Source organism: Monodon monoceros, unplaced genomic scaffold, assembly GCF_005190385.1.
Source record: "Monodon monoceros isolate NGI ecotype Baffin Bay Population unplaced genomic scaffold, NGI_Narwhal_1 Super_Scaffold_7, whole genome shotgun sequence".
Taxonomy (NCBI): Eukaryota; Metazoa; Chordata; class Mammalia; order Artiodactyla; family Monodontidae; genus Monodon; species Monodon monoceros.
Genome location: NW_021703784.1, coordinates 93651356 through 93671749, shown reverse-complemented (window position 1 = coordinate 93671749; position 20394 = coordinate 93651356). Strand labels below are relative to the sequence as shown.

At 55.7% G+C, this 20394-nt stretch overlaps 1 protein-coding gene across 7 annotated transcripts in view; it reads right to left on the bottom strand.

Annotated features, from left to right (window-relative positions):
• The window catches only part of DGKZ (diacylglycerol kinase zeta), a 33766-nt gene extending 15973 nt beyond the window's left edge, over positions 1-17793 (bottom strand). For 4 of the 7 annotated variants that reach the window (XM_029207090.1, XM_029207091.1, XM_029207092.1 and 1 more), the window contains exon 1: positions 15349-15763. In XM_029207090.1, coding sequence (XP_029062923.1) covers positions 15349-15509 — 161 coding nt within the window. In that variant the 5' untranslated portion in view covers positions 15510-15763. Of the gene's footprint in view, positions 1-15348; positions 15764-17617 lie in introns of those variants that run through there. The other 3 variants (XM_029207095.1, XM_029207089.1, XM_029207094.1) reach the window with 3 other exon arrangements.
• Between the last annotated feature and the right edge of the window lie 2601 nt (positions 17794-20394).

Genomic DNA, 20394 nt, shown 5'->3' with positions numbered 1-20394 from the left:
AAGCCACAACTACTGAAACCTGCGAACCTAGAGGCCGTGCTCCGCAACAAGAGAAGCCACCGCAATGAGAAGCCCGCACACTGCAGTGAAGAGCAGCCCCTGCTCGCTGCAACTAGAGAAAGCCGGGCAACGAAGACCCGACGCAGCCAAAAATAAATAAATCAATAAAATTTAAATAAATAAACACAGCACCCTAAAGAATAGATACTGTATCATGCCCCGTTCCTCATGGGAGACTGCGGAGGTAACTTGCCCAAAGTGCACAACTAGTCTGTGCGGAGCCACTGCTGGAACCTGCCTCTACCTGAACCCCAAAGCCCGCGCCCCAGAGACATGGCAGAGAGCAGGGTCTTCCCTGCTGGGCCACGAGCTGGGACTAAGGTGGGATGCGGGGGAGGGAAGGGAGCCATAACAAGGACAGTAGCGGTCCCATTTACCCATCACCTACTATGCGACGGGCCCTGGGCTAAGTGCGTTCGTTTATCATCTCGTTTGATCCTCACTACCACCACCTCCTGAGGCAGGATCAATAGCTCCATTACAGAGATGAGGAAACAGGCTTGACGAGGTGCAGTAACGTGCTCCAAGATCACTCGGCTGGTCAGCGGCAGGACTGGGACCTGAACCCAGGGCTGCCTGACGCAGGGTCTGCTCTGCACCCAGGAAGAGGAGCCTAAAGGCCCAGCTGCCCACTGCCCCAGGGCACTGGCTTGCCAGCACTGCCCCAGGGTGTCAGCTTTCCCTGCCCACCTGGTCAGGCCGCCCTGTGACAGCTGCCCAGCCCGGAGGAGATTAGTCAGCCGGAACACACCGCCTGATGCGAGTGTCACCCAGAAAACAAAAGGCCACAGTCACTGGCGGGGGGGGGGGGGGGGGGGGGGGGTGGGGTGCGGCAGCTGCTCTCTGGGTGGCAGTGAGGGCTGGACCCTGCCTACTGCCCCAGACCCACGACAAGAGGCGCCGGCAGGACGAGGTCGCCCGCACATCCGCCTCATGACACGGGGGCGACTTACAGGTGCTCCCCTACCGCGTTCGAGCCCACACACTGCCCCGGGGTCTCCTCAGGGGCCTGACGGTGCAGTCACTGCGAGCGGGGCGGGGCAGGCTAGGCCAGCCTGGCCTTGTGTGGCCACGTGCAAAGCCCCTCCCTCACGGGCCTCAGTCTCCTTGTTGGTCCAAGGAGGCAGTCAGCTGGCTGACCTGACACCTTATGACAAACTCTCCTCTAAGGCACCCACTCCTCTACGCTCCCCCCAGGCCCCATGCTTCCTGTTCCTCCTGTCTCCATAGAAACCTCTGTCCTCTGGTCAGCAGTGGCCTGACTCCTGACTTCCTATCTCTGCTGAGGCTTTTCCTGGGTCTGCTCAGAAGCCCAGCCTGGTCTCAGGCCTGTCCCAGCCTTTCCTCTGCTTGGGCGTGGAGCTTCTCCCCACAGCACAGCTCCGAGTGGCAGCTTCTTGTCACCTCACGCTCTGTCACCTTCCACGTACCACATGGTACGTGTAAAGGTCACTGGAGGACGCCCCACAGGGCTCTAACACCAACAGCAGAGCACGAATGGCTGCCCCTCAGCCTCCCAGGGGGGGACCTGGGGTAATCCTGTCACACCCGAAGGGGACAGAGTGGGAAAGGACTCACGGGCCCCGTCAACTGGCTGCTGGGAGCCTGGGGAGGACAAAGGATGCTACAGGGAGACACGCACAGTGGTGGCTGGCCATGCACCCCGGTGAACAGCACCGAGTGGGGCTGCAGGTGGCCAAGCTAAGGCAGCTGCCGGGGATGAGCGGACACGAGTGCCTCAGCTTCATCGGCGACTGGTTAGGAAGCACAGGACTCTTGGCCTCCCAGCCAGACTGTCTCACACTCTATGTTAGCTTCAAGTGGAAAAGCCCATGAGCCTTGGCATCCTATATCTGCCATTGCTTTCCTGGGCTGACCAACTAACCTTTCCGAGTCTCAATTTTCTTATCTGAAAAATGGGGATGAAATGACCTAGTTTAGGAGGTTTGACATAAGGGAGGTTCGGATGAGATAACAGTAGAAAGTACCTGACGGCGGCTGGCAGAGAGGAGGGGCAGGGCAGGGCCTACGCCTATAGCAGACACCAGGGCGTGTGGATAGTGTCACCTCCTGGGGTCTGTCTCTGCCCACGGTGGGGGTGGGAACCCGGAAGGGGAAGCTGGAGCTCCCAGGATGGCCACCCCCACCCCCTGAGGAACAGAGCCTGGCAGCCAGAGCCGCCTGGGTGTCTGCTCCTGCTGTGATGAACGCCCTCTGCCCCTGGCACCAGGCCTGGCCCCCGGGGACCCCTCTGCTTCCAGAGGTGCTCACACAGGCTGCCCTGTGGGATTCAGTCAGAGTGCCCGTTCCACGCTGTGGACGGGCCCCTCACGCCCCTCTTCCCGGTGCAGGCTGGGAATGGCGCCATGTGGCCCCATTTCCAGCAGCCCCAGAGCCGGGGCCTGGAGCTGCTTCCCCAGGGTCTTGCTGCTCAGAAGCCACCTCTGGCTGCTTTGCTCCCACGGCCCTGAGGCTGAGGTCGGAGGGGAGGAGACGGGGAATGCTGGAAAGGGGGCCTGCCTGGGGCTGGTGAGGCAGGGTTCCTAGGTCTCTGTTCACTAAAAGGATCCTGCCCAAACCAAACCAAACCAAACCAGAATGCACAGCGGGGAGAGGTGGGCCAGGGATGCATGGCAAAGGAGGCGACCAGGCCAGTCATGTTTACCTCAACAGGGTCCTGCCCTGGCTCGGGGACAGGAGCTCAGACAGGAGCTCGGTCGGCCTACGCTTTGCCGGTCCCTTTCCATCAGCTTCAGGAGCCTCGACTGGGGATGGTGGTGCCCGGGCCCGCCCTGATCCACCCCTCCCCAGGCCCACCCAGACAGATCCAGGAGGGAGGAAGCAGAAGGCAAGGAAGGGTTGAGGCAAGCCCCTTTGACCTGATCTGGAAGGCAGGGCGGCAGGCAGGAGGTGGGCCAGCGGGCGGGGGCTGGGGTCCTGGGGGGGGGGTGCAGGCGAGCCCCGGCTCCCGCTCCAGCTCCGGGCCGGCCTCCGGCTGAGCAAGTCCTAGTTTGGGGAGTGAGCTGCTGTGGCTGCTCCCCTGCCCCTCCCCCTCGCCACCCTCCTCCCCCACGCCTGAGACAGCCGTTATGAAAATAACCCGATCGGTAAGTGACTGCACTTCCTCTCCCAGCAGTGCAAGCAGGAGGCAGTGGGCGGGCACACACTCGCGCACGAGCCTCGCCTCCTGGCTTCTCTTCCCAAAGTCCCCAGAGGCCGGCTGAGCAACAGCTCAGTAGCCTCCCCTCCACGCGGCCCCCGGTACAGCTCAGCCCCTGCCTCAGCTCCGGGAGGGTTGGGGGGAGAAGAGGCGGGTCACCCTACACCCTCTCGCACCCACTGGACAGGTATTCCGGGATCTGAGGAAAGCAGCTGAGACAGCTAAGCACCGGCTTCAGACAAAATAACTGCAAAAATAAGCATCTGTGGCGTGTTTCACAACTTACTGAGCACTTTTCCACAAGTACTGCCGGACAGGAGGCTTGTAACTCCCCTGTGCAAGGGGCATTTTGCTCCCAGCTGAACCCCCAGGGCAGCTGAGGCTCACGGAGGCCCGTGACTGCCCACAGCTCACAAGTGGCTGAGCGGAGCCTCCTGATCCTGGGTTTCCCAGCCCTGCCAAGGGGGCCTGTCAGATCCAGAAGCAAGCCAGCCCATGTCACACCCATCCTGCCTAGAACGCCACCCCTCCGTTAACACTCCTAGCCCCTAGGATCTAGAGTGGCAGCTCTCAAACATCCTGGTCCCAGGACCCCCTTACACTCTTAAAAATTATTGAAGCTCCCCAAACGGTTTTGTTTATGGGGGTTATAGCTATTAACACTGACCATATTAGAAACTAAAGCTGAGAAATATTTAACATACTATTTATTCATTTGTTGAAAAACAATAAACCCAGTAACTGTTAATATAAATAACATACTTTTATGAAAAATAAACTACCTTCTAAAACAGAAAAGTAGTGAGAAGGGTGGCATGTTTTAATTTTTGCAAATTTCTCATGTCTCGCTTAATAGAAGACAGCTAGATTTTAATACCTGCCTCTGCAGTCAATCTGTTGTGATCTGTTGTTTCGGTTGAAGTACATGAAGAAAATTCTGCGTCCCATGGCAGTTAAGAGAAGGAAGGAGCATTTTAATAGCCTTTTCACGCAATTACGGGTATTCTTCTCTGCTACTACACCCAAATATGACAAGTGGTAGTTTCTTAAAGGTTAGTGGCCACGTGGAATCTGAACTTTTCACTGGTCTGTCTTGCATTCTGAATTTTGAAACATCAAGCATAGGTCATTGGAAAATATTGGTTTACTGAGTTAGGCAGATCTCCACACACTGGAACAAAGTTTCCAAAATTGTAATTTTCACTCAAATTTTATCAGTAGCAACACATTTTATCAATAGCAACAAATACTGATACTGTTTTTGAAGTGACAAGCTCACTTCATTCATTTTTGAGAAAACGTCTGCTAAATATCCAAATCTGAAGAGTTCTGTCTGTCATCAGGTGTTCTTTCAAGTTTAAATGGTGTTCCTTAAAAAAAAGAAAAAAGTGACGAGTAGGGCTCGCAACTCAGTCACAAAAGTGCTTTTTCAAGACAGCCATCACAGTTCGGTTTGCAGCAAAAGTACTGTATGTATATTTCACATTTCTTCACACAGAACTTTTAAAAAAGTGTACTCAAGGATTTGGGCTTTAGAAGATTAATATATTTACTGCATTTTTCTTGTTGTGAGTGTGAAGAATACAATGGCTACAAGTTTATGTTGGGGCCACTGCCTTTGTCTGTGCCGAGGCTCCAGTAGTTTTACCCACAGTTGCTTTTATACAATGAGTACAAATATCAACACAGTGAGAAGGACACAAACTAGGGCAGCTCTGAAAGTATTATTACGAAAACAGTTTTGACCTCAACCATCCCCTGAAAGGGTCAAGGGCAACCCCAGGACCATACTTTGGGAACCACTGATTCAGAATAAATTCTAAATCCTCTTGCCTAGCAAACGTGGCTTCTGCAATGTGGCACTAACTCAACTTCCTATGCCTTGATACAACCCTTGGTGCTAACCAAGGCAACTTATTCTCTGCCCCCTAGTCTGGCTGAGCCCAAGCTCACTGCTGTGTCCTTGCACATGGCATACCTTCTGCCTGGAACACCGGCCTCCTTCCTCACCTCGTATCAAAATCCCACCTGCTCACAGCTGCCCCAGCCAAGAGTACCTCACTCCCACTGATGACTCCACACCACCCATCTGGCTCCTCTGCCATGGGACCCGTGGAAGTCCTGATTCTCTCAAATCCATATGCCTCGTTCCTCCCACCCACCAGACAAGCTCCTGGGGGGCCAGGGGCCAGATCTGCTGCATCTGGGCAGCTCAGCACGTTGTCTGGCGGTGAGTCCAGGGTTTACTGCTGATGGGCTGAGGAGGAAGGAACAGCGAATTCCATCGGGGAGGGACCAGAGCCGTAAGGGGAAGAGAAGGGCTTCCTCCACCTCGGGTACCCCACCCAAGGGCTGACCGCAAGGCCCAGGCCACTTCTCTTTGCTGGGCACGGGGGACGGCAGCAGCCTTTGTTTTAGCAGTTGCCTTCCTCTCCTCTCCAGAGGACCCAGAGAGTGACAGCTGAGGCTCCTTTCCGGGCTGGGTGCCACTGCCCACTCCACGTTCTCCAAGGCTTTCCTTATGAAACCCGGCAACAGGGTTTGGTGACATGAAGTCACAGGTGAAGATGTGGGCAAGGAGGGGAGAGGAGCGGTTGCCTCAGATGCCGTGGGGTGGGGGGCAGGCCAGGACCCCAGCTCTGAGCTCCTTGCTGAAACATCCCCAGTCTCTCTCTCCTTGTATCCTGAGTCCCTGTCTCAGGGTCTGGCTCCTGGTAGGCCTTGGAGAAATGTCTGTGGAATTAATGACTGGCTCATGCCTTTAGAGCCTCCCCTCCAAACCATCCTCCTACTGCCACCAGAATTCATCCTGAAGTGTCCACGTATCCTTCAATGGCTCTCTACTGTCAGGGAACAGAATGCAAAGACCTGGGCCTGGCAGTCAACAGGCTTCTCGGCCTCCTCTCCCTTCTTGCTTTCATACTTTTTACATTTTACTTGACAAATACATAACTCACTCCCGTCCTAAGTGTTTTACAAATACTAACTTTTTTTATTCATAAAATGTAATAGTAGTATTATCCCCATTTTATACATCAGAAAACCGAGGCACAAAGAGATTAAACAACTTGCCTGTGATCACGCAGCTAGTAAGTGGCAGAGCTGGGATTCCAACCTAGGAGTCTGCTCCGGGTCTGTGCTCTCAATCCCTCACTCTACCTCTAGATGCGTCTGTCAAGCAACGCACAGGGGTCTCTTCCTGCCTGTGTGCGTGGCACCTGACAGTCTCTCTGCCTGGAACACCATTCTCTTCTTCTGCTCAGTGAACTCTCCTTCATCTTTTTCCTCTCATATTTTCAGAGCTGGCTCAGATATCGGCTCTGCCGGAAAGTTCTCCCCAGCCTCCTCTCCCGGGCGCTAGCTGCTCCCACGCTCAGGCCCTCTCTTGGTTGTTCTGGGCCATCAGCGCTGGTTTGCAGCTTGGTATCCCCCACCAGACCGTGCGCCCCTGGGACCATGTGTTACTCATAATTGCATCCCCAGGGTCTAGAAGTGCTGGATGTGGTTTGAAGAGTGAATGGAGGGAAAGGTGAATGGTCCAGGCTCAGCCTCAAGGATCACGCTGAGAGCAAAGGGCTGTGGGCCAGCGCAGTGACCCAGTGGCTGGCCAGTTCTGGAGGCCTTCCTGCCAGCCTTGGGTGGACAAGTTGCTGGTGTGGGCTGAGCTCCTGTGTCTCAGAGGCACATAGTGAAATCGATCCCTGATGGGAATGCCGATATGTCTCCCTCTGAGTCTCGCAACACCTTGCTGGGAGCGTTACGAAACCCCTGCTGGCCCCCACGTCCCTCTTCTCTTGTGACTGGTCCCTCTTGCTGCCTTATCCTGTGTCTGCAGCAGGCTCCCATTCCCCATCTGCCAGGAGCAGCATTCCCCCTTATCCCTCATTCAAAATTTAACTCCCCCTCTGACTCTTCTGACCAAGTTGCTCCCTCCTCCATCTACTAGAAGATCTTCTTAGAATCAGCTGTCAGCCCCCAGGGCCCCACTCGGCCTCCCAGGCTTCATGCACTCCACACAGGGTTTTTTTTTTTTTTTTCCTGCCCCGAAGACAGAACATGTGCCTCCAATCTTCCTGAGAGGTCACAGGGGTCAAAGGTGCTTTCCGAGGATTTGGACTCAAAGGTCCAGAAGTGTCCTGCCTCTGACCGGCTACGCAACCTCAAGCTGAGTCTCTTACCCCGGCTGGGCCTCAATTTCCTCATCGGATTAGTGGGGATAATACCACCTTGTCTTCCTCATGGGATATTGCGGGCTTGAAAGAGAAAGTGTTCATGGTAACCCATTCCTCAGTTTACCAAAACTTTAAAGACAGAAAAATAACTCCAGAGGCCTAAAAATTAGGACAACCACTTTAGTGCACAACTTGGCTACAACTGTCTAAGCTGAAGATACACTGCTCTGTAACCAAGCACTGGCGGACAGAACACACGAGGAGCCATGTCCCAGCACAGTCTCTGAAGGATTACTTGCAATGGCAAAAAAACTACCAACAACCTAAATGTCCGTCAACAGGGGCTTCCCTGGTGGCGCAGTGGTTGAGAGTCTGCCTGCCGATGCAGGGGACACGGGTTCATGCCCCGGTCCGGGAAGATCCCACATGCTGTGGAGGCTGGGCCCGTGAGCCACGGCCGCTGAGCCTGCGCGTCCGGAGCCTGTGCTCCGCAACGGGAGAGGCCACAACAGTGAGAGGCCCGCGTACCGCAAAAAGGAAAAACAAAACAGAAAAAAACAAACAAAAATAAATGTCCGTCAACAGTTACAAAAAGGAATGGTAGATGGCAGTTAAAATGGCTTCACGCTACTGCTCGTGTTTCAAGACAGTTAAATCTCTGAAACAACATGGAGGGACAAACCTAAATTCAGAATACGTACAATACACCGTTTAACTCAAGGGCAAAGCCATACAAAACAGTACTATGTGTTACTGTGGATGCATACATACATAGGGAAAAAATCTTAAAACAGGCACGGGAATGTAAACACCCCAATCAGGACCGTCGTTTCTCCTGGGGAGGGAGACAAGGAGGCCTCCATCTCTGTCTAAGGCAAATATGGCATAATGGTAAGATCTGACCAAGCTAAGTGGTAGGTGTTAACGTTATTCTGTATACTTTCCTCAGGGCAAATGCTTAATGCTTTTCAAAAGATTTTTAAGTATTAAAAAAAAAAAAAAGGCCCCCAGAGGGAGACCAGCTTCCGGGCGGTTGCCCTGGGTCTTCCATGGGTGGATTTCAGCAGTGGCATCTGCCAGGAGCAGCATTCCCCCTCACCCCTTGGAGCCCCAAGTATTCCTTACACCGTCTCCTGGTAGGAACCCCATACCTGTGGAGCCGGAAGGAAGGTCTCACCCGAAAGGATGCCTTTCAGAGGAGGGCGAGTGGCTGACAGGTTGCGTCAGTGGGGTGTCTGCGTGGGCTGGGGCCCCCTTTCACAACCACCCCCGCCCCAGTAAAATGTCAGCTAGCTGGGGAAGGGGGGCGGAGAGACAGGCAAGCTGTTAACCCGCGAGATGCTGCAGCGTGGGCGGCGCGGGCCCAGGCTCCTAGACAGCTATTTTGGTTCAGCCCTGGCAGGGGAGAGGCCTCTATGTGGGAGCTCTGAACTGGCGCTAGGCCAGGTGCAAGCGGCAGGGAGGTCTCTACAGTGGAGGGAGAGAGCTCGGGGCCCTCCCTCTCTCTTCAGACCTCTCACCGTGAGGCCCCGTGCGCTGTGTTCTCCTCCTTAACACCTCCCCCCAGGCCACAGGCCCCCCACTGACTCCAGGGTGATATCTGGAGCTCCTGTGAACAAGTCCCTCGAGTCATCTGCTCCCTGCACTTTGAAAGCAAGATGAAAGGTCCCAGACTTGTTCCTCCACTCCAGATCCAGCCAGGGAGCCACATGACATCCTCCTTACAACCCGAGTCTCCCTACCCAAGGGTCTCCCCACCCTACCCTGCTCAGCCTTGCTCCCCCTGGGGCTAGGATCCTGGTGGCAGTTCTCCCTTGGGGTTGGGGCACAGATCATTTCAAGGGCCTCACTCTACTCCCACACAAGATAAAGATCTCTCAATTTCAAGGGGTTCAAGCACTTAAACCCCTTCTTAGGCTCTACCAGTTTGGTGATGGGAAAATAAAAGAATAGAAGAAAGGAGTGCTAGTAAGTAGGGCAGCCTGGTGTTATGAAAAGATACTTGGGTTTGGGCTCCAGCGTAAGCTGCATGATCCTGGGCCAGGCCCCTGACCTCGCTGAGCCTTGTTGTCTCATCTGTAAAATGGGAATAAAATCAACTACAAGATTGTTCAGAGGATTACATGAAATTGATGGATTTACAAGCTTCTGGCAACCGTTAACGGCCAGAGGAAGATGAGCTGGCACATCCCCTGCATCCAGATGAGTGTAAGAGGGGTGGCAGGTGGGAGTGCTCATCTCCTCGGCCTCTCCCTCCTCTACCTGGGCCACAGAGCCCTCGGTCTCATCAAACCTGCTCTGCACCACCTAACCATGCCTCTGGCGTCTCAGCTGAGGAAGGGGGCAGACGAGGAGAGACGGCAGAATGATAGCTCCTCAAGGGCACCTGGTCACTGCTCTGGCCTGCCCTCTTCCACCTGAAACTGCCTTCCAAGACTCCCACGTGTGACTGGAGTGCCCGGCAGGCCCGGTGCTGAGAAGCCACAAGGCAGCCCTATGTGAGGATGATATCCTAAGGGCATCAGGGGCTCCCACACGTGAAGCACAGGGGAAGCAGTTCAGGGGGGCAAGAAATGAGTGCCTAGCATCACCCAGAGGTGCACCCTGCTAATCTCGCCCAGGAGTGAGGGGAGACGGTGAGCCTGGATGCAGGTGCAGGGCTTGCCCCCTCCCGCCCACGCTGCCCCGTCCCCCATGCCGACCTAGAGAGTTACTCAGGTGGCGGCAGGGGGGAGGGGAGGCGGAGGGCAGGTCGGAAGGTGCCGGATGGGGATTTCTCCGAAAGCAGGGAAGCCTTTGGGGTCCTGTGATGTGGTACAAACTGACAAGCTGCTGGAGTTAGGGGACTGGCACTGAAGTCCCAGATAACCCCTAGTTAGCTGTGAGACCTCAGCCCAGTCAAGGTCAATGCACTGGACCTCAATCTTCAAGAGAGGGGTCGGGGTCGGGCCAGGTGATGTGGAAGCTCACGCCCAGCCTGCCTTCTGCCGCAGCCAGAGTATCAGGTAGCTCAGCAGCGGGGGTCTGTGCGGGTCCACTCACAGCAGGCCTGTGGTACAAGTGGACGGACGGCAGCAAAGGGACGCTCCCCTCTCACGGCCCCACCGTGGCAGCTGTCGCCCCCTTGTGTCGCTCTAGCGACACTGCAGGTCAAGTTTCCAGTCAGCTCCTGGACCTGGAAACTCTCTCGCCTTTGTCGGGGGACAGGGATCCAACCTCTGCTTCTCCTAGGGACCAGCACAGGCCAAGCCTCGTGGCCAGCATGCCAACTCGGCTCCCCCTCTGCTCGGGGGGCGACTGGTGAATTCTGGAGAGGGCTCTAGGAAGCGGCAGAGGCAGGCCTGTTTCTCCCTCTCCCAGGGTCACTCAGTCCTTCCTCCGTCCTTGCCTGGGAGGACACCCACTCTCGTGCTCTCTTTTGCCAAGTGAGAGTCCCGGGCGGCTCCACATCCTGAGACTTGACCTTTTCGGAGGACAGCACGGAGAAAAAATGACGAGCTGCCCGCCCCCTCCCCTGGCCTGTAAGCCAGAGCCGCTGGCGGGTGTGTGGCAGCAGAGGGAAGACCGCGGGCTCCCAACCCAGGTCCCGGCCTGGCCGGCTCCACGCTGGCACACCATGTCGCGTGGGGAACAGGCAGAGCGAGGTGAGCCGATGCACGGCTCAGTCACCGAAGCCCCTTTTTCTTCCCAAACCTGCGGGAACCCAGGGACTCTGGCTTACACCTGCCTCCCTTGGCCACCTGGGCAGCTCCCAGAATTAGCCTGAGCAAGACAAACCACTCAAAGAGGCACCTTTTGCTCCCAGACATCCCGGCACTACAGCCCAGATTCTTGCCTCCGAACGTGGGGCGTCCCTCAACGCGTCCCTTCCGGATCATTGCAAAATCAACCCAAACCGGCACTGCTTCTGCTCAGGCTGCCCGGCGGGGACGCTCTGCCATCCTGGACTTCAGGACACCTGGCCCCGCGTGGCATCACCTCTAAATGGGACCTACTGTCTCAAACTTGTCCCACAGGTGCGTTTTCTGCCCTCTAGGAATGAATGACTTTAAGCACTAATGAAGGGCAGGGGTGGCAGAGCCAACGCTTAGGCTCCCAGGGGCTCTGCAGGCTGAGGTGCCTTCCGTCTAGATGTGTGAAGTGCCAGGTAATTTCTGATGCCGCTGGGGTGCAAAACCAGTTAATCCACAAGCTGCGTGACGGACAGGGCCAGAGGGTGAGGGGGTCCTCTCCAGGTGGGCCCTGGAAGAGCAGGAGGAGGCAGAGTCAACTTCCCTCCCACTTCTGACTGACCACCCCTCAAGGCCAATAGAATCTGAACGGTAAGGACAGAGGAAACCCAGATGCCCTGGGGAGGGCAGAACCTACACCTCCTCATGTGGGAGTGGCTGATGTTTCCCGGCAAGGACAGGCGAGGTGGAACGGAGCCGGGGAGGAGCATGGCTCAGCCGTGTGCCTTACTGGGCTAAATAAAAAAGGGGAGACGGCAAACTGCTCCCCAGAGTCCAGAGGGTGAACCAGATGTGGGAGGCTGCAGTGGGCTTTAAGAAAAAGCCTCTTTAAGGGAGATGCCGAAGAGGCTGCCATTCACAGACCGTTCTACCAGACCAGACCAGGAATGGCAAACATGCGGCCCATGTACCATCACTACACCTCCCAAGCCCCCAGCAGAGAGTGCTAGTCGATTCTAGAACTCTACCACTGAGCCAAGATCCGAATGCAGAAGTCTCAATACAGCTTCCGCAGCCATGACCAATCTATTTGTTATCCTCCCTTCCAGCCACTGTCTGTTTGCCTTGCAGGTCCCTCAGCCCCAAGGCCTGAAGTGTGTATGGCTGGGTGGGGGAGGGGAGCAGGAAGGGGGAAATTCAGAGGGTGGATGCCCAGTGAGCAGCAAGAGCCGGACTGAGAAGGAGCTTGGAGCCTGGGGAAAGACGGAGGGCTAGGTTCAGCTGGGGCACTGGGGAGTTTTGAGACTGGCAACTCGCAAAGGTGGCAGGACCAAGTAAACAGCATTAAATGGAAGGTGCCAAGGCGGTGCACTATTCCAAATATCTGTCCCCCGAGCCTCCAGTCAAAGCAAGGGGAGGCAGATCAGCCCCGTGGACATCTGATTCTCCAAACGCCCAGGCTTGTCAGGGGGAAGTCTTTAGTCCACTGCCCTCTCCCTGACTCTACTGGGTTTTCCAGATACATTCATTTCTGTGTGCCCCAATGCCCCAGCACAATGCAACTATGCAGGGGAGACTCCTTACACACTCCCGGAGGTGCTGTTTGATTTTCTTCTCATTAAGGCATCCTGTCAGATCACTTACCATCCCCAGAGTGAATGTAATACTGTGGTTCTCAAACTTGGTAGCACCTTAGAAACACTTGGGAAGCTTTATAAAATGCCCAGCCCCGGGACTTCCCTGGTGGCGCAGTGGTTAAGAATCGGCCTGCCAGTGCAGGGAACATGGGTTAGAGCCCTGGTCCGGGAAGATCCCACATGCTGCGGAGCAACTAAGCCCGTGCGCCACAACTACTGAGCCTGTGCTCTAGAGCCCGCGGGCCACAACTACTGAGCCTGAGAGCCAAAGCTACTGAGGCCTGCGCACCTAGAGCCTATGCTCTGCCACAAGAAAAGCCACCGCAATGAGAAGCCTGCGCACTGCAACGAAGAGTAGCCCCCGCTCGGCGTAACTAGAGAAAGCCCATGCACAGCAACGAAGACCCAACACAGCCAAAAATAAAATAAAGAAATAAAATAATTTAAAAAAATAAAAGGGGCTTCCCAGGTGGCGCAGCGGTTAAGAATCTGCCTGCCAATGCAGGGGACATGGGTTGGAGCCCTGGTCAGGGAAGATCCCACATGCTGTGGAGCAACTAAGCCCGTGCGCCACAACTACTGAGCCTGAGCTCTAGAGCCCGCGAGCCACAATTACTGAAGCCCACGTGCCTAGAGCCCGTGCTCCTCAACAAGAGAAGCCACCGCAATGAGAAGCCCGCGCACTGCAAAGAAGAGCAGCTCCGGTTCGCTGCAACTAGAGAAAGCCTGTGTGCAGCAATGAAGACCCAACGCAGCCAAAAATAAATTAAAAAAAAAAAAAAGCCCAGCCCCATTTCCAGACCTGATGAGTCAGACATGCCAAGGGTAAGATCTAGGAATCTGTAGTTCCTAAAGCACCCGAGGTCACTGTGATGTTCTGTTTGGGAACCTGGTATAGAGAAAAGGATGTGGGTTTTGGAATCAGACTAGAGTTCAAACTCTATCTCTGCCTCTTACCTGCTACGTGACTCTGGGCAAACTACTCATCTCTTTGAGCCTGTGTTCTTCTCGTCTATAAAAATGGAGAAATAACATCTGTCCGGATTATTTTAGAGAATTATGTAAAGGTACTTGCTGTTCTCTTGCTTCTTATCCTTCCTCCTGAATGTGTCTGAGGTTCACTGCTACACGCACAAACCTGTGCCCTTCACAAGGGGCAACAGCCAGAGGTCAGAAGAGCCCGACACTTGGTACCCTGTGGGCAGGGACAGGAAGCCTCCGGCGGAGCCCCTCCCTCCCCCTCACAAGCCTGTGAACACTGGAGGCTACATCCTGCAGAGCTGGGTGTAAACTGCTCCGGCAGGCAGGGCTGTGGGTGACAAAACAGAGGTACGAGAAGCTTTGTTCCCTGCCCCGTTTTATGTGGCATTGAAGCCTGCCTGGTTTCACAAGGGCCTACAGAGCTCCATCTGCCAGTGTGAGGATCCAGATCTTTGTGCGTGGCAACACAGTGCAGGCACAAAGAGCAGGGCCCTGCTTAGGGTAGGGCAGGCAGAGGGCACAGGTCAGCATTACAGGGATGCCAACTTGTACAGAAAAAGACGACCCATGTTATTGGTGGGTGAGGTCAACCCTGGGAAGGGACAGGACAAAGCTCGGGGGGCCAATTGCCATGAAGCCTGGACAACTGAAGAAAAGTGAGAGGGAGGCCCTGGGCAGACTCCAAGCGGTCAGAGTCCAGTCTGAGTTGGCTCTGGGGTCCTGAGCTGATAGGCTGCAAGCTCCGTGGCCACTGTAGAAGGACAGAGTAAGTCAGGGAGAAGTCCAGGGAGCCAGGTGGAGTCCTTATGGGGCTCCATCTCCCCTCACCTTCCACCAGAGATGCACTGGCAGGAAGCGGCTCCCAGCCAACACCAGCACACATGCCACGGGTTGCCTGCACTCAATCTTTCCACACCCTCCCCACAGTTCCTCACCAGAGTCCTGGTCAAAGCCCCGTCACAGGCACAATATGGTGACATTTGGCGTGCTGGGGGAGAGGACAAGATAGAGCTTGAAGAGTCAGCACCCGATCCCTTTCCCAGCAGGGCTAGACGCGGGTAGGGGGAGATATGCCTACTGCCTAGCAGAGCAGAGGTTGAGGTCTCCCTGCTAATTAAGAGCATTGTAAAACAGGCGGCCAGGAACCCCCAACTCCAAGGAGAAGCTGAAGATGCTGAGCGATTAGGTCTGTGACCAGTGCTCCAGGACAGGCATGGGTCGTTAACAGTAGTATCAACGAGGCCATGTTCTGCGGATGTCACGCAGTGGTGGTAGGCAACGCGGCCACACCGAGGACCAGAGTGGCGACGTGACCGCCCACCTCCCTGGGGCCAGGAGGCTCAGAGGGGGCCCTGTTTCATCAGTGCCAAGAAGGGGATCGTGACCAGTCATGGGGGCCCTACCTGCTGGTGCCAGGGGTTTAGGTGATTCTGTCTCCCTGCTGGAGAGTTGGAAGCCATCCCTGCCTCGGTACCACAGAGAAGGCGCGCTAAGCTGCCGGTGCCAGGGAATGACCCCCACTCGGTGCCAGTGCCCGGATGCTGGGGGATGACCCCCACGCAGCGCCAACGCCAAGACAACCCGGGTCGCCGGTGCCCGGGAACACCCCGCTCGGTGTCAGTACCAGGTGGCCGAGGGATGCCTCCCGCCGCCGCCGCCGCGCTCACCTGTGCCCGAAGAGACGCAGTCCTGGGAAACGCCGCTTGCTGAGACGCCGGGGCGCCTTGTCCGGCTCGGGACCGGCGTCGCGCTCGCAGCCGCTGGACGAGGCGGAGGCCGACTCGGAGTCGCTGCTCCGGGCCTCGGGGCTGCCGTCCCGCGGCTCCATCCGGCCCTAGCCCCGGCCGGCGGCGGGCCCGCGGAAGACGCCCATGCCGGGCCGGCGGCCGGGGCTTAGCAAGCCGGCTCCTCGCCGCCCGCCGCGGCCATGGCGCGCGCTCGCTCCGCCCGCCCCGCGCCGCGCGCCCCCGCGCTCCACGCCCAGGTGCTGGGGAAGCAGCCGCAGTCGCCGCTCCAGGAAGTGCCGCCAGCTGCGGCCGCAGGACCCCGCATAGCTGGCCGGGCCGCTGCCTGCCCGCCGCCGAGCACGCCCCCTCGGCTACGCGGTGGCACCGGCCCGCCGCGCCCTCTGCCGGCCGCCGGCCGAGCTGCAACCCGCCTGGGCCGCCAGAGGGGGCGGGGGGTCGAGAGGGGGCGGGGCAACGGAGCCCCCGCCCACAACCCCAGCTGGTCCGCCTCCGGGATTAGAATAGAATCTCCAACCCGACACAGCCGCCCTGCGTGCACCCAGGCACACGCAACCTTTTTTTCTCCCTCTTAGCCCCGTCTCCCCGCACCAAACAACCTACATACTCACAAGTGAACACTCGCGAGGGTGGCTATCACCACCTCCCCTCCCACATCTACAAGGAATAGACACCTCTCTCGCACACCCTGTGCCCTTCACAGCCACTCATACAATCTCCACTCCTACCCTCTTTGCTCTCCCAAATCACGCCCTCGGGAACAAAAGTCACACAGTGCTCCCCATACGCACAGAACAGACACGCCTCTCACACAATTATGCTCACTCATTACACAAACTAACACTTCCCACACCAGCCTCTCACACTCAGAAATGTATACCAGGACCAAAGTCACTTAGTGACCCTCACACACACTAACCACACGTTTCTCATTCAAATTCATCTTTCTAAATCCAAAGCTGTTTCTAATCCTTTCACACTCCTAACACATAGCACTTTCCCAACACAATATCCGACGGAACCTGTAAATCTCTTACACTACAGGAATCACCTGCACACCTCTTACATACTCATAAATACATACACAAAAGCAAGGACCACACTCTCATTCCCCAACATCCATGCCCTCAGTGAACATATACGTCTTTCTCCTATACCCAAATATAACCCAGGACAACGGTTACATGTTGCCACATCCCTCTTACATATACCTCACCCACCCAGAAATATACCTCGCAGCCACACACAAACACACCCCCATGGGCAGCAAAGGTTGTCCCCCTCAAGAGATGAGGACAGCAAGTGGAACCAGAGCAGTCGCCTGTGGTGGCACAGCCAGTACACGTGCTTGAGAATCAGCAGCTTGGGGGCAGCCTCTGACAGCCCCTGCAGGGCTGACAAAAGGAGGCCAGGAAGCTGGAGAGTATGGGTCTTCTCCCTCCAAACCCTGCCACCCTGATGCCCATATCAGCTGCCTGCTGTTTCTGTTAGCACTCCTCTCTGCAAAGCCACATCCTGTGTCACTTCACTTTCACCCTCTCTGGGGTTCTGGCAGCCCCTTTTCCAGCCTCAGCCTGCCACACATAGCCAGTGCCGGGAGCTGTGACATGTGGGCAACCCTGCCGTTTTAAAAAAATAGCCAGCATCTAGAAGCTCAGAACCTTCTCGCAGCTTCCTTCACGTTTCCTCTAGGCCTGGAGACCAGGGGAATGGGGCACCAGCCCTCCCAGCAGCTGCAGGTGCCAGGGTGGCAGTGAAATCTGCAAGTGGGCCGGACACGGTCCTCCTGGGGTGCGTGGGTCCCTTTGGGAAAGTTTCCCAATGCTTCTGACACCAAGCTCTGAGGGAGGAGACCAGAGGCTACTGAAGACCCCACTGAGTCTGCACAAGGCACCCAATGCCACACTCTTGTGGGGACTTCTCTGCCCAGACCCCCCCGCGGTTAGCTCCCTCGACTCCTAGCCTTCTGCAAGCTCAGGCCCCACCACACTGCCCCAGCAATTCAAACAACAGAGCCCTTCTCACCCTGCCAAGTACCCCTTTGCCATTTTCTGCGCCTCTGCAGAGCCACTGGACACAGGGAGGGGCGTAACCCCACTTCTGTCACTCCCCCAACCCCAGATAAAAGCCTCATGGAGGGACTGAGGGCCAGAGGTCCCTGTGCTCATTCTCCAGCCACCCAAGTACCTACTGTGACTGGGGGTCCTCAGCTGGGATCTGTGGCACGTCCCAGGAGCGGTAGCGCCACATCTGCCTCAATGCGCCGGGCCGCTCTCCTTCTTCTGTCTCCAGAGCCTCCGCGGGGCCCAGAGCCGCAGCCTCATCGCAGCCTCCCCCGGTACTGTGGCCGGCCCCCAGTGTGCTCATCCTGCCCGGCGACTCTCTTCCTCTTTCGGCACTTCCTGACCAGGGGGCCCTGCGAGAGGCCGGCCGGCTGCCCCGTCGAGGACCATAAACCTCGTAGGCGCCTTCCGCTGGCCAGGGCAGGAGGCTGGCTGGGAAGAGGAGCTGCCCCGGAGGGCAAGAGGCAGGTGAGGACAAGCCCAGCCCAGCAGCCAGGAGACAGCACCAAGTCAGAGGCTGTCAGGCAGCCAGCAGGCCTGCCCAGGCTGGAATCTGAACCTGGGCCCCAGTCTGGCCTTCCTCTCCACCTAACTGCTCCGATCTTCACCTCTTGGTCCTGCTGAGGTCTCCTGCTCCCTCACAACCTCTGGGTGCACTGGGACCGTGCCCAGCCCACACACAGCTCTCTCTCCTCTCAGCTCTGTGAGCACCACACCGTCTAACACACGGACAGTGGCGGAGTGGAGAGAGTAACCAGAATGGAGCTAGAAGATGTGGGCGCACGTCCTGTTTCTGCCACTTACCAGCTGTGCACTCTGGATCAGGTCAGAGAGGTTTACCTCTCCAGGTCACCTGAAATCCTTTTTGGAATAAGGTAGGCTATAAACAGATAAACTGGTGAATATGTGTGTCAGGGAGCCTTTCTGAGCCTCAGTTTTCTCATCTGTAACATGGAAGAGGGCAACAGTAATAACTGAGCTTGTGGAGTTTTAGGAGGATTAAATGAGAGGCGAAAGGGTTTACAAATGAATTCATTCAATAAATATTTATTGAGTGCCTTCTATCTGTGCATCAGGCACTGTATCAGACTAGATAGCAGTGTGCAAGGAACCAGCGCTCTAACATTATGTTGCTTAGATTCTATTCTAAACAAATAATATATGAAATAATGTCCGGTAATGAGATGAGATGAGCTATAGAGAAAAATAAAGCCAAGGCGAAGAGGGAGGAGGAGGATGACAGCGATGTTACTTAGGTTAGGGGGACTGGGGAAGGCCTCCTGAGGTGACATGTGAGAACAGACCCGAATGAATTGAGAGAGCAAGTTATGTGACAGTCTGGGAGAACAGCAGTCCAGGTGGAAGGAACAGTAAGAGCAAAGGCCCTTTGAGTAGGAATGTACTTGATGTGTCTAAAGAATAGCAAAAAGGCCACACTGGGTGGACTTTGAGGCCATCGTGAGGATTTGGTAAATAAATAGTAAGGCATACGCTCGCTCTTTGTTATTAGGGTTGGTTCTGGGATGGAAATCATACATTCCTTAAGCACTCTTTAGTCACGCTGCTCTATAATTAGTTCTTTAGCTCTGTATGTGTTTGTTACCCCAGAAAGATTGTAAATTTCTCGAGGACAGAAAGGGTGTCAGTTCAATTCAGTTCAGTTCAATAAACGTTTATGCTACAGAACCTGCAGACACAGGAATGTACACGATGCCATCCCAGCCCTTAGAAACCTCCATCTGGTGCTGTAATCACCTTTGTGTCCCTCATGACTGGAACATAATATTTCTCAATAACTATTTGCTTAATAAATCATGACTAGTTAATACTTGGTAATAATAAAAAATAGCTAATATTTCTTGGACATTTCTGTGCCAGAAACCTTTGAATTCTTGTGACAATCCTATGACATAGATCTTGTTATTTTCCTCCTTTTACAGATGGAGAAACTGAGGCACAGAGCGGCTAAGCTCATTTGTCCAAGGTTACCCAGCCTGTAAATGGTAGAAATAAGAATTTCACCCCAGAGTCTGTGCCCGTAAACGAGACATCCTATTGCCCCTCTAGGATTGGGGACATAGCCAGGTGATGCCACTGAAGCTTGGCAGCCCCTTTCCCAGTGGCTCTCCCTCCAGCCCATCACCCTGCCTCAAGGCAGATCCTGTGTGCTGTGGCCCAGCAGAGACTCTGCCAGCCAGGCCAAGGTCTATTCTAGAAGGAGGCTGTTGCAGGGCCCTGTCCTCCTCTCCCAGGGATTCTGCAAGTAGCTTGAACAGTTAAACAGAGGAAATGGGGCTGGGCTTGTTTTCAGTCTGAGGCTTCTGGCAGCCCTGGAGTAGCAGGGAGCAGGAAATGTGACGCCTGGAGGGGAAGCTGGGCAGGCTGGAGGCTCCGAGAGGCAGAGCAGTCCTAGCTGTGGGACCACAGTCCCCCTGGGCTTGTACTCACTGAAGCTGTCGGTACTTTGCAGGTGGGGTGGGGAGGACAAGGCTGGAAGGGACAGGTGCACAGGGCTGGGGAGGATGCCCTCGGCAGTTCCTAGGACAACGTGTGCCAGCACTGGGGAGCTGGGGACCCCTCAGAATCCACCCAGATACACACAGGAAGAGGAATCTGGGTAAGAAAATTATTCTGGGCTTTTTTGAGGCCCCAGGGGGTGAGGTGTTCTACTTTCTGTGGCCTGGATGAGCAAGTGGGAGCTGGGGAAAAGAAATGTACCAGGGCACCAAACACTTAACGCACGATCTGGACAGCCACTGCTCTCACAACCAGCCAAGCCAACCTCCTTGGCCTGACCTTCAAGACTCCTTGTGTTCTGGTTCCTTTCTTTTTTGCCTCTTCGTCCAAGCTTTCCCTGCAGAGATTTTCTCTCAGCTCACACCATGCTGGTGCCTGCCTCACAGTA